The 13399-nt window shown below is 50.3% G+C and overlaps 1 protein-coding gene across 1 annotated transcript; it reads left to right on the top strand.

Annotated features, from left to right (window-relative positions):
• Nucleotides 1–7972: 7972 nt before the first annotated feature.
• Nucleotides 7973–12211, top strand: SIX1 (SIX homeobox 1). Its single transcript, XM_010976681.3, has 2 exons — nt 7973–8882; nt 10911–12211. The coding sequence occupies exons 1-2, from the start codon at nt 8323–8325 to the stop codon at nt 11203–11205; spliced, it is 855 nt and encodes a 284-aa protein (XP_010974983.1). The 5' UTR covers nt 7973–8322; the 3' UTR covers nt 11206–12211.
• Nucleotides 12212–13399: the final 1188 nt, after the last annotated feature.

Below are 13399 nucleotides of genomic sequence, written 5' to 3'. Positions count from 1 at the left end.
TCTTTCTTTCTTCTTCTTCTTCTTCTTCTTTTTTTTTTTTTTTTTTTTTTTTTTTTTGTTTCGGTTCCTGCCGACCAGGCCAGGGATCCTTCGCCAGGAAGACAGCGCCCTCTTTCTCCTCCGGCCGCGCCCGCCGCCTGCTTGAGCCCCCTCCCAGCTCCGCTGACCTCCCCGCGCCTCCTCTCCCCCGCCCTCCCCGGCCCTGTCCCTCCTTCCTCACGCCCCTACGCCTGTCGGCCCCCGTAACAACCCCCGGGAACAACCCGAGAGAGCAGCGAAGTCCAAAGCCTTCTCACGCCCAGGCCTCTGAGCCGGCCCGGCCAGAACGCCAGACCTCAGGCTGCATGACTGGGCGGAGCAGTCCCCGGCGCAGACGCTGCGCCGGAGAGCTCTAGTGCGGTCCCAGGGAGGGGTTCCTGGCGCGGGCGGCAGGGCGGGGGTGAGGCCCCGCTACCCCGAGGCTGGGCACAGCCGGCCCGCAGGCGGGGCCGCGAGCACGCTGCGCGGCGAGCTCTCCCCGGCTCCGGCGCGCACCTAGCAGAGAAGCTTACCCCGGATCCCAGGATGGACCGGCGAAACATGGACCCGGGCCTGCACGCGGGATGATGGGTGGGGGTGGCGGGTGAACTTGAGTAGAGGTAAGGAAAGTTCCTACAGCCTTGTTCCAAGCCCTACAAGCGTCCCTTGCACCCGCCGGCTGCCTGGAAGCCTCATCCTGCCGGCTTCCAGGAGGGTTGCGCCAAGTACAGCAGCGGTGTTGGAAATGTAGTTGCAAAATACAAGCCCAGCCGGATGGGCGAGACCACGGAGGGGTATGCGTGAGTGGGTACCTTCCAAGCACCTTCCACCCAGTATTTCATTCCCCACAGCCCAGAGGACTGATGCTTCGGACAAATGCCGCACGGCCCATTCGGGAGCGGAGGCAGTCAAACTTCTGCGAAAATCTGGATCCTTTAGAACCCACACAATGTACTTGGGTGGGGATTTAAAAGCATTTTTCATGTGGATTTGCACCGACATAGGTACAGGCCTGAAGTGCTCCTCTTTCCCCCAGACCGTTCCCAGCGCCCAGGAGCCACAGGGGGAGTACGCCTCAAGCTCACCCGGCTGCAGAGCGCAGGCAGCTCCCAGAAATGCATTAACTGAGTCACAAACCACCGGCCGCCCCTAACAAAGCGATTCATCTCGGCAGCTCAGCGCCCAATTTGTCCGCAGCATTTTCTTCCGCAATTCAGAAGCATTATCTTGGTTTTAAAAGTATCGCGGCAGAAACATGGCAATTATCCGGGGCTCCGGTTACGCTAAATGGCTTTAGGCTGAGAAATGGAAGAATACAAATGCCGCGAACGTGAGGATCTCTTCTCTACCGGGCCTGGACAGGCGTAGGTGGGGCGAGCGAGATTTCAGCCGGGGAGAGGGAAGTGCGGTACAAGTTCTCATTCTTGGCCCTCTCTCGCAACGGCACCAATCGGAAAGAAGTGTTGGGCCTTTATCCCTAGAGGTAAACTTTTCTGAGCCACAGTCTCCTTCAGGGATCGGAAGAGAAGGGGTCATAACCCGACAAGACAGGGCCAAGCTTCTGGCCTCGTCTTTGGGAACAGGTTGGGAGCTTCTGGCATCGCTGGGGTAAGGAAGGGATGAGAGGTCAAGGGTCAGAGGGTAAGATGGGGGAAGAATCCAGTTCCTCTTTGGACAACCACACTAAAATTAGGGCAGGAGGATGGCCCTGGGAGAAGACAACCATGAGGAAAGAAGAGCAAGCTCTGAACTGGACTAGGGAGAGGCGTTCACTTCTGAGCGAGGGGCAGGCCTGTCCCGGGAGCCTGGGCGAACGCTGTAGAGTGGGAACCCGCGAGAACTGCAGAGGCCCAGAGACCACGAGGCGTCTCTGCACCAGAGGAAAACAAACAAAACCATTAAGACTCTTCATCTCCGTCCGCTAGGGTGAGTTTGGACCTGGAAAATGGGGAGAAAAGAAAAGAGTAGTGAAAGGCATTAGGGTGTCGGCTCCTAGCGTGCAGACGCCTTGCTCTCCCCAGCCGCCCAGCCAGCAGTGGTAGCCACGCTGTGCGCGTGTCTCTTTCTCCTTCTGCTCAAACCAGCCCCCACATCTTGAAGTAATCAGCAGCCGAGAAGGGACTCGTCCCCCTGGCATCTCAGGTTAAAGAAGGAGGTCCAGGAAAATGTGGTAGAGCCATTACAAGAAACCCGAGCCGCAGTCATCAGGGACTCCAATTGCCATCGCATTAGGATTGATTAGAGACCAGCAGTACCGTAATGACCCGGAAAGAGGGGCAGCCGGGGATTATTAATATCAGAATGTGGCGGGGAGGAGAGGTGGGTGAAGGGAGGGAGGGAGGGAAGAGCAAAGTAGGGAGAGAGAAGTTTTAAATTACTAGGATTTATATGTAAGTGCAGGCTTACCTGAGGAAACCGGATAGTCAGTGAATCACGAAAACAATAAATCTAATTGCATCTAAAATTTCACGAAGCCTGATTTTTTTTTGGAGAGGGTGGGAAGGAAAACCAGGCCAACATCTTAGATTTTATAAACATCTAGTTTTACAAACTTATTGTAAAAATCCAAGTGAAGAGATGGGGAGGGGTGTTGGATGTTCACTTACTGATTCTCTAAAAAGATTTAGGGAGTGCATTTTTAAGTCATTTTGGGTCTTCTCTCAAGAGCTGTGGGGCAATGGAGTGGACATTTTTGCAGCGCCTGAAAAGGAGTAATAAACCGAATTTTAATTGAAACAGTGATACCTGGGTACTGATTTTTGTTTTGTTTTGTTTGAGACAGAAACGATCAGGATCCCTAAGAGATGTAGAGAAGAGAGTGGTTTGTCTCCTTCCTCGGACTATGAGCCAAAACAAATCAGCCCCTGATGGTCTGGGTTGAAAGGCAGCTCACTGGATAATTAACTCCATCTTTCCAGTCCACCCTAACTGTTTATTTAGTGTCACCCTGCATTACCGTCACTAGCACTTTCCTCTAAACAGGAGTTGCTGCAGGCTTTCACCTCCCAAAAGGAAATTCTTCTTAGCTTAGACAGATGCGATATTCAGGATGTACATTAGCTGACCAAAAAAAGTTGATTGAAAATTCAATGGAAGATAAGGAGTCTTGGAGAGTACCTTTCTGTAAACTTGCCCTGAGGCAATATTAGTAAAGCAAAGGAGGCAAGAGTGTCTTAGATTCTTAAGAACAGATTCTTATAACACTCTTCTTTACTTTCCGGAAAGGTGCTTGGCATCTGATGTTGAGTGGTGTCTTCTGGCTCAAATCTGTGGGTTAGTGAGTCTCTGGGCCTGAGCCTTCTCAGAGCACAGCTTAAATCATCCCTTTTCCCCCAGGAGGCCAACCTACCTTCTTAAGTCCTATCCATGGGCACCCACCTTTTGATGACTCTACCCCTCAGTGACAAGTCCCCACCAACTGAGACCAACGTTCCCGCCTGGACTTCAGAGTCTACTTGTCCCATCTGCCTCAGGTGTGAGACATCAGCACCTCGCACTGTCTGTGAACCCCCACATTACCTGATTGTGGAGAAACAAGCACAGGTGCTCAGAACCTTGAGGAAGGGAGGAGATCAGAGAGAAAAAGAAGAGAGAAAAAGAGAAATAGATGGATTCAGAGAGAGGAGAGGGTGTGTGTGTGTGTGTATTTGAGAGAGAGGTGGGGAGAGGAGAAGCAATGAGAAGAATGAGACAGTGAAAGAAAGAAAAGAAGAGAGTGTGAGATGGAGATAAGAGAGAAGGAAGGAATGAGAAATGGAGGTTCATAGAATGAATGAGCTTCGTCTTTCAGATTGAAAAGAGGATTAGGTACAAGGAGAGACAGAGAAAGACCCATTTGGAAAGGGACCAGATGTGGGGACACACACAGAGGAAGAGGATAACCTCTCCAAACATACAGACTCCAGCACTGTCCCCCTCCAATCTGAGTTCCCTCGCGGCGGTGTGTTTCAGCCAGCCTGTCTTTCTCCTTTCCCCGACCCCGGGACAATGTGGAGACTGTGTATTTTCAGGAGCCGCGCGGGGCGGCAGGGTTTTTAGCGGCAAGCGGGGCTCGCAGCCCGTTCTGTTTGTCCAGGTGTGGGCGGGGGGGGGGGGGGGGGCGGCGGTCTGCCCGCGTTTTGGGCTGGGGCTGCGTTTTCGCACCAAGGAAGCGGGAAGCTCTGCTCGCGCGCTTCCCGCTTCCAGGAGAAAACTCCTTCCCCCCACCGCCATACATAAATATATTAAGGGAACAGACAAATCTTCATTGTTCAGAAATAAACCGAGGAGGCTGGCCGGCTCCCCTTGGCCCGGCGGAGCGAGGCTGGAAGGAAGGGAGGGAGAGAGGCGGGGGCCGCGCGGATCCGGTGTCACGTTGCAGATTCCCACTAAAGATAACGAAATGTGATCTATTTTTCAGAACAGCAAGTGGATGGGAAAGAACCTTGACAACACAAAACTCATTTACTAATGGACTGGTTTTGAGTTTCTCTTCTCCGGGTCCGCAAATCGCCCTGCCTGAGCCCTCGGCCTATTCAGAGCTCGCGGGGAGCAGCGTCCCCCAGGAGGCAGATGGGCCGCTGCTCCGGCGCCATGCCGCCGTCGGAACCCGGAATCCCAAGGGGCGAGGGCACCTGGAGTTTCCGACCAAGCGGAGGAAAAAGATGAAATTGTCACTTCAGCCAGAATCTGGGGAGTCTCCGCATTGCCCCAGAACGACGACGCTAACTTATTGAAGAAACTCCTCCCGAAGCCCTTCCCTTCCATACATCTGTAGGTAGAGTAGAATTCCCCCCTATCTTTCTTGATGGTAAAGGAATTCCCAGAAAGCGGGCTGGGAGCCTCGAAGCATCTCGCTCCAAGCCAAAAGGGAACCAAATGGATCCCGGCCAGAAGTTTTTGAACCAAGGCCTTATGTCAACCCGGCCGAGAAAACCCAGCACCAACTTGTGCTTCCGCATTGACTTTTCCATAGACCGGTTGTGCATACCCGGGGGTTACCTGCACAGAGGAGGCATAGAAGAACAGAAACCTGGCGTTGGGAGCCCCTTTCCAGCCGCGTTGCCCTCGGGAGCCGCGAAGCGACGAGGGCAGCAGCTGGAGTTGCTCGTTGCCTTTAAATCTCCGACGCATCTCTGTTTTCTTGTGATTTGCATTGACAGGAGGTTTTAAGTTACTAGAACAACTCAAACCTTTCTGTGTGCGATTTAAAATGGATCATTTGGTTTATGTGGTTTGTAAATTCATGTCATTTTACCTCTTTTAGTGGTTTTCAGTGAAAGCTTCCATTTTGGGAAACCTTATATATCCGAGCCAATAATTAACATTTATAACAATTGGTTCCCCTAACCAAGGGATCGAAATAGCAGGTAGGCTCGTTGGTATAAAGCGAATAGCACTTTTCCTTTCTAGTCACGCGATCTACTGGGTTGAACGCTAGGAGGTTGGCGAGCCCGGGCATGGCCTCCAAGGATGAACACCATATCTCATCAACCCAGGTGCCCGAAATCGCCGCATCTACACGGATGTCTTTCCAGTTGTCGCCAACGTCTAGTACGTCTTGGTTCCTTTTGAAGAGAGATGAAAAGAAGTAGGCAGAGAGGACTGCAGGAAGCCGAAAAAAGGGTAGTCATATTGGTGTCTAATTTTCATCACTCCGCTCCTCTTCATCCCCTGCAACTTTATACTTGCCCTTCTTTGTCCAAGATATGCCTAATTTCCTATGCAAAATTGTTAATAATAAAGTACACCGCATATTCAACTTACCCTTTTGTCTTTTAAGAGACTTGGTTGTGCTTACAGTCTCCCACCCTGCTCCCCAGCCACCGACATACACACATTGTAGTTCTGCGCACTTGCTCTAAACTTTAGGGTATTAACTGATTTTTTAGAGGCGAGTTTAAGCCTCTGATCCCATCCTCACACAGCTGCCATGTCAATAAGGACTGGTCCAAGCAGAGACATTCCTTCTGCCAGGACACTGCAGTTCCTCAAGACTTCATCTGAAACATCATGAGCACTAAAATAAGACCGCGAGGGAAAATTACTAGACACATGGGCTTGGGCTCCGCTTTGCCAGGTTTCCAGTTTAGAAAGCAAGTCGTTGGGCACACTATGTGGTAGGGGCACTTCTGAAATAATATGCATCCATTAAATGCATTTTAAAATAATCCTAAACATAATGAAATATCAGCATGTTTCCTGAGGTCTAATTGCATGGGATACTACAGGGTTTCAAAGATACAAAAAGCATTGTTTGGAAGTTCAGCAGGAGAAGCTCTTCGTGCCTACTCAGAGTCTCCCAAGGGACAGCGAGGAGGTAGAAACCCTTCATGAGTTTAAAGTGTACATTGCAGGGTGCACTGGATTGGGTGCATTATTTTAAAACCATATAAATAATAAAAGGGGAAACCCACACAGTGCTTCTCCTTCTCCCACTTATGTCTCAATATGCAAATTGTTCTGCCTTGCTGGGCTCTTGCTGATGGAATAAAAACATATTTAAAGAAGACAAGCAAGTTTAAAGGACCTAGAGTTTGTTCTTTGCAATCACTAAGAGGACACATTTAAATCAAAGCATTTTTGAAGTGTACTTAAAATTCTGTTTTGAACTTATCTAATCAGAGATAAGTATAGTCATAAAGTCACTCTCCTTCCACTGTTTGGCTCCCCTTATCTACACGCATTGTTCTTATCTGCTGCCAGTCTCAGCTACTGACAATAGATTATCTTTGTTTAGAGACTCTAATTGTTTTCAAAATCTTTTTAATAATTGCTTTGGAACAAGGTGTGCAAATGAGGCTTAAGATAATTACAGCTTCATTTGTTTGTGTAGTTTTACTAAGCATTCTCCACACATACACAAAATAACAAATAATGGGACTGAAATTGCAGGGCATCTCTCCTTCCCTGGCAGTAAAATAGGCCAGCATTGCAATCTACACACACACACACACACACACACACACACACACACACACACACACACACCTCTTTATTTAATCTTCTTGGAGCCGTTGTCGCCCTCGGTTTGAGGGCAGTGTCCCTTTCAGAACAGGACAAAGATTATGTTACAACCGGACGGCTATTGGAGCCGGACACAGTTTTATTTAATTTACACCCCATCCAGCGTCTTTCGTGCGAGGTTCCCGAAGCATTTTTGCTAATAGCAAGCAAAACTTCTCAGCGTTCCTCGGTAGCAGAGGTGGCCTTGGAAAATGCAACCGCGCAGATAGGGAAACCGAGTCCAGAAGCCTTCCGATTTAAAGTATAGAACATTAAGATATCAAATCACAAATCAACCCTCGGAATCTCTATCTGCTTGGTAACTATGCTCTCTAAACAGCTCTTCAAGTGGTCCCAAACAGTCACGGCCATTTGAGAATGAGGGAAGCGCTATACGGTTTGGAGTACTTGTGCCCTTTAGAAGACGGTGGGGGCAGGAGGGAAGAGAGGAGGAAATTAGGTTTGGCTCCTGGAGCTGAAGGCAGTCCTGAGAGAAGCCATTCTTCCAGCGGCTGCAGCCTGGAGCACTGGTCTGCTTTTGTATTATTTATCGCGTTCCATAAGCTATTCATCAATCCATTACTTATTTATTCCAACATTAAGGTAATTAAATATGAGCTCACCGGGAAAGGGCAAGTCTTCAAGGGACAGGGACAGGGGTACGGAGGGAGAAGAGGGGAATTAGAAGATCTGAAGTCATTGATTTGTGCAGAGATGTGCGCGGCTGCCCTTAGGTGACACTGCAGAGGGGGCTCACGTTGCAAGGTCCTGACTTGCTCACCCATTCCCACCGCCTGATGTCCCTGGGAAGCCCTGCTCCCTCCTCCTCCCCACCTCTCATGGTCCCACTCCTCCCACCACTCCCCAGCCCCAGCTCCACAGCCTCGCCCTCCCCTCTCGGGGCGGCGCGGCCTCGCGGCCGGGCCGGGCGGCGCGCGGGCTGGCCAGCCCCGGATAGGCGCCGCCTGCAGCCAATCAGCAAGCCAGGGACTCTGCGCGCTTTAAGGCAGCTGCCTGGAGAACAGAAACCAAGTTCCCCGGCAACGAGCAGCATCCACCCGGCGGGAGGCCGGAGCCAGCGAGGCCCGAAAAGCTTCGGAGTGAGCCGGCCGGCCGTTCCTTTCCCAGCGCACGCCCTACTCCTCCTCCTCTTACTCGGCCGCCCGCGCCCAAGTCTCGACTCTTGATTTCGCCTTCGCAAAGCCTAGGGAGGGGGTTAGGAGCAGACGCGCCCTCATCCCTGCAGCTGCCTCGCCCTGCTTTTTCGGTTTTGCTCCCTGCCGCGTGCGCCCGGGCGGTGCGCCCCGGCAGGCCCAAGCCATGTCGATGCTGCCATCGTTCGGCTTCACGCAGGAGCAAGTGGCGTGCGTGTGCGAGGTTCTGCAGCAAGGCGGGAACCTGGAGCGCCTGGGCAGGTTCCTATGGTCTCTGCCCGCCTGCGACCACCTGCACAAGAACGAAAGCGTGCTAAAGGCCAAGGCCGTGGTCGCCTTCCACCGCGGCAACTTCCGCGAGCTCTACAAGATCCTGGAAAGCCATCAGTTCTCGCCTCACAACCACCCTAAGCTGCAGCAACTGTGGCTGAAGGCGCACTACGTGGAGGCTGAGAAGCTGCGCGGCCGGCCCTTAGGTGCGGTGGGCAAATACCGGGTGCGCCGAAAATTCCCGTTGCCGCGCACCATCTGGGACGGCGAAGAAACCAGCTACTGCTTCAAGGAGAAGTCACGGGGCGTTCTGCGGGAGTGGTACGCGCATAACCCCTACCCCTCGCCGCGTGAGAAGCGGGAGCTGGCCGAGGCCACCGGCCTCACCACCACCCAGGTCAGCAACTGGTTTAAGAACCGGAGGCAAAGAGACCGGGCCGCCGAGGCCAAGGAAAGGTACGCGGCGTGCTTCCCGCTGCTGGGGCGACCCCGGGAAGCCTTCCTTTTCCCTCCGCCCCTTCCCGCCCTCAGGCACCAGGAACCGCGTCCTCCCCTCCGGCCCGAGCCTGTCTGCGGGTTGGCGCCCAGGCCTCCGCGGCACTGCGGCGAAAGTTCGTGAACTCTGAGATCTCTTGTTAGGGATTGGGGACTTATCTGATTTGAGAGTCCGCGCGTGGGTTTCCTGGGATGTGAGTGTCGGGAAATGTTAAAAATGTTGGCCCTAGATTTCTTTTTCATGCCTCCCTGTCTGGCTGGGGCGAGGAGTGGCGGGTGGAGAGTGAGTTTCTAGAACTAGAAGGTAAGTCTTGATTGGCATCGCAAGGCAAGGGGTTCGGTGGGAGGGTCTCAAACCCTTTTCTTCTTGCTCCCCAGAGGGTTGGAGCTGGCCTGAAACTTCTGCTCAGCCTCCACTCCCGCCCCGTCCTTCATTCGCTCCTTCCTGGTAGTCTTGGGAGAGAGGTCCTGCTTCATTCCGTACTAGCTGTACAAAGGGAGGAGTCTTTCAAAAGAAATCCACAGAAAAGAGAGCTTTGGGAGAGTTGCCGCTGCGTTTACTGCCCGGCGCCCTAAGCCCAGAAAGGATTGTTCCTTGCCATTTCTCTCGCGGTTGGCCCGGCGCCGCGGCGGGTCAGTCTGGCTGTCCGCGCCGCCGCCTCGGGCGCGGAAGGGGGCTCCAGTAGCAGACTTCTCTCGTCCCGGAGTTCAGAAATCAGTGTTTTTTTAAACCTGTCTTTGCCTCCGCCCTCCTTGCCCCAACACCCCCGGCCACCTGGCCCGGCTACCCCCGAGTGCTGTAGGTTTCCAACCGAGATTCGGAAGAGCGTCTGGGAGGCGGTGGCGGTGGCGAGAGCGCTCCCGGGAGCCGAGCAGTTTGGGGAAAACTCGAGCGCCCGGGACCCCTGGGTTTCTTTTGTTCGCTCCGGAGCCTGGGGGCCGAAGGTGTCGTCGCCTTGTTCCCCTCCGGGTGGAAAAGAAGAATCTGGATAAATTCAGCTGAAATGGGCTTTCTGGGAGAGAGAGACTGTGAGGGATGGGGAGTGAGAGACAGGCGGTCCCAGGGCATGGGGAGTACTCTGAAGGCAGAAGCCGCGAGGGCTTCGAGATCCTGCAGTGTACCAGCATCGAGCGCGCAGACCGACGCTCCGCTACACCGCGCCGGCTCCGGCTGTGCGGGGTCGCGAAGTTCCCCTTCCGGGAAAGGGTGCGCCGGTGTGGATGTCCTCAGAGGAGTTGAGAGAGGGCGGTGAGGGACTGAGGACTGAGAGGGTAACACGGGGACGGGGACAGCAGAGTTCCAGTTTGATGTTAGTTACAAAACGGCTGTCTTTTAAGCGAGGCCCGAGGGCCCACTCCCTGATGAAATCGGAGAGACTGGCTGCACTCCCTGTGTTTACTCAGGTCACTGGGCCGCTCTGGACACCACTTCCCATGACCTGTCCTGTGTCTGAAACCACAACCTCCGGGCAGGGGCAGGGAAACTCGACGTTTAATTGTTTCCTCAGATGGGAACAGGAGAATTGACTTGATTCACCCCCCCCCAAACATCTGTGCATTGGGCGCTGTTTTTCCCTGATCATTTTCTTCATCACTAACAACAATTTGTTGGAAGATTTTTCAAACTTAGTTACTTCTAGATGTGTCGCTTGTTGATTAAAAATAACCGCTTGAACAAAAATTTAAAAATATTTTTTGTGTGTTTCAAATAAGCTCTGCTGATCTGGCTTTCTGAAATGTGGAAGAGGAAAGGACCTGGGTCCCCAGGAGCTCTGTCTGTAGCTCCCCATTTCTCAAGTCCCCTCTGCCTCCTCACTTCCCCCAGAACCCTTGGGGATGGGTGAGAGGACACAGCTCCTCCATTTGGGTCAATGACTGATTGCACAATGGCCCTTTCCTCCTTCCAGCTCCTCTCGCTCCATCTAACACTTTTTTTTTAGCCTACTTTTTTTTTTTTTTAACCATATGGTGTTGTCCTCTATTTCTTAGGGAGAACACCGAAAACAATAACTCCTCCTCCAACAAGCAGAATCAACTCTCTCCTCTGGAAGGGGGCAAGCCGCTCATGTCCAGCTCAGAAGAAGAATTCTCACCTCCCCAAAGTCCAGACCAGAACTCGGTCCTTCTGCTGCAGGGCAATATGGGCCACGCCAGGAGCTCAAACTATTCTCTCCCGGGTTTAACGGCCTCACAGCCGGGCCACGGCCTGCAAGCCCACCAGCATCAGCTCCAGGACTCCCTACTGGGCCCCCTCACCTCCAGTCTGGTGGACTTAGGGTCCTAAGAGGGGAGGGACTGGGGCCTCAACACAGTGACTAGGGACACTTGTAAATAGAAATCAGGAACATTTTTGCAGCTTGTTTCTGGGGTTATTTGCGCATAAAGGAATGGTGGACTTTCACAGATACCTTTTTAAAACTCAAACCAACAGTGATCTCAAGCTTAATGCCCTCTTCTCTTCGACTCTTTCCAGTTTTGCATTTCCCCTCCCAGTGTGGAGATCAGGAAAAAAGAAAAAACCCAAACAAACAAAAACATCCAGTCACCCAGCCTGATTCTTGGCAACCCGTGTTCCTGCTTCAGTTATGTCTCTCTTTTCTTTCTTTCTTTTTTAAAAAATGAATGAGAATTACAAAGCAACTGGATTTTAATTATTTCCTTTTAATTTATTTATGGAAAAATGTTTGGAGAATAGGAAAAGGAAATGAAAACAAGAGAGAAAGAGAGAGAGAGAAGTCAAAATCGTGAAAAGAGCCTCCAGCCTGGGAGGAACTGGTTGCATTCTTAAGATGAATAGGAAAATTATGATCTTACAACTTTTTTGATGGGGAAAATTAAGTTTACATTTTTCATATTTAGTGTTAAACAATTTTATGTAGATTAAAATGAAAGAACAGTATTAGGGGGAAAAAACAAGTGCCTAAATGTCTTAATGCTCTCAATGTGAGGCAGTTAGAAGTAGAAGTGACCATTAGAAATACAACTATTTTTGTCAAATTTAGTGTGGTTTTTTGGTTGTTGTTTGTTTTCTTGGGTTTTTTTTATGGCAAACTTTAAAAATGTACCAATGTGAAAAAACACTTTCCTGAATGCCATTACTTCTTATGCCCTCAAAGCTTTCATATCTGTAACCCACCCCTGTTAAGGGTTTCTCCTGTTCCTAGTTTCTAGCTTGCAACAATACACAACAAATCTGGCAACCTGGTTTTTGTTACTAAAACAGCATGTGTTTTCAGGTTTCTTTTCTATTGTACCTAAACCAGTCTAAATTAAAACTTAGTAGAACACCAGGAGTACCGATTCTGTTTCTGAAAGGTGAGTTGTGTTTTGCTGTCACTGGGCCGGTTTTTTTGTTTTTTTTTTAATGATGTTTTCTTGCTTTCTTACTTAATGATGGTTATGAATTGCAGGGTACTTTAAAGGCCATCTCCTGAACCAGGAGTGGTGACTGAGTTAATTATATGACAGAAAAAGTGAATTTAGTTTTGGGATATTTATTTATTTTAAAAAATTATTTAGATATGCAGTTTTGGTTACCACCAGCTCTTCTCCACAGCATTCATATGTTAACTCAGTTCTTTTGTATTATTAACAAGTTTATGACAAGACTGTGAAGGTAAAATAATTTATCTGCCTGGGGGGGAAAGGGGGAACTTGAACAAGGGTAGCAACATTGTGAATTAATCTGTACAAACAGAAAGCAAACCAGCAGGACAGGAGCTCTTTGCAGTGTTGCAGGATAGCGTCCAGAAAAATCCCAGTAATTATGTAGGCTCCATATTATTTTTGCCTGAGGCAAAAATGATGTATCTTTGTATTTAGCTTTTAAAATTAGTGAAACAAATGGCATTATTTATTAAAATTCTACTCAGGATAACAGGCTTGCTTGTGCTTTGTAAAATATTGTTTCCCAGAGGAAGTCTATTTATTTTCTGACATGACAGTTTCAAAATTTTAATTTTTCTCCCTCTATGTCACCATTAACTTCTTTCTTTCTTCTTACTCATTCCTATCTTTCCTGTCCTGATCTAGAAGGGGATGGGCAGGGCATTAAGGCCTTATTACGGATTTCTTTTTTTTAATGTCAGATGGCTTTGACTGAGTTCAAGGGAGAAAGGGTCACTGTATTTAACTGTAGTCACTTTTACTTATAAAGTCATTTTTCCCCTCAATGATGGACAGATGTTCACACAGCCGCTCAGAGACCATCATTTGGATTGGGAGCTCAGGGTCCCAATCTCCCTTGTTAGTGTTTTGGATCATTAAGTTGGTGTTTATTTAAGTCACTAGGGTGTTTATTCTCCACGTCTTGGGCCACGGAGAAATGCCACCCTCTGCAGGAGGGGCTCTCACAGGGGTTCTCCTCGCATTCTTCACATTCACTCCCCAAAACAAACACCCTGCACAAAGATAGCTTTCAATGACCCTGACAGGCTTCAAAGGACACCGCGGAAATCTCCCTGGAAAATAGGAAGGGC

Source organism: Camelus dromedarius, chromosome 5 (assembly GCF_036321535.1).
Source record: "Camelus dromedarius isolate mCamDro1 chromosome 5, mCamDro1.pat, whole genome shotgun sequence".
In the NCBI taxonomy this organism is placed as follows: Eukaryota; Metazoa; Chordata; class Mammalia; order Artiodactyla; family Camelidae; genus Camelus; species Camelus dromedarius.
The sequence above is the reverse complement of the archived record's forward strand: the minus strand, read 5'-3'. Positions and strand labels throughout refer to the sequence as shown.

Excerpts from the sequence above, each read along its gene's own strand:
- SIX1 (XM_010976681.3), top strand. The coding sequence starts at position 8,323 with ATGTCGATGCTGCCATCGTTCGGCTTCACGCAGGAGCAAGTGGCGTGC. Across the intron at positions 8,883-10,910 it reads GCCGCCGAGGCCAAGGAAAG|GGAGAACACCGAAAACAATA; the intron begins GTACGCGGCGTG and ends TCTATTTCTTAG.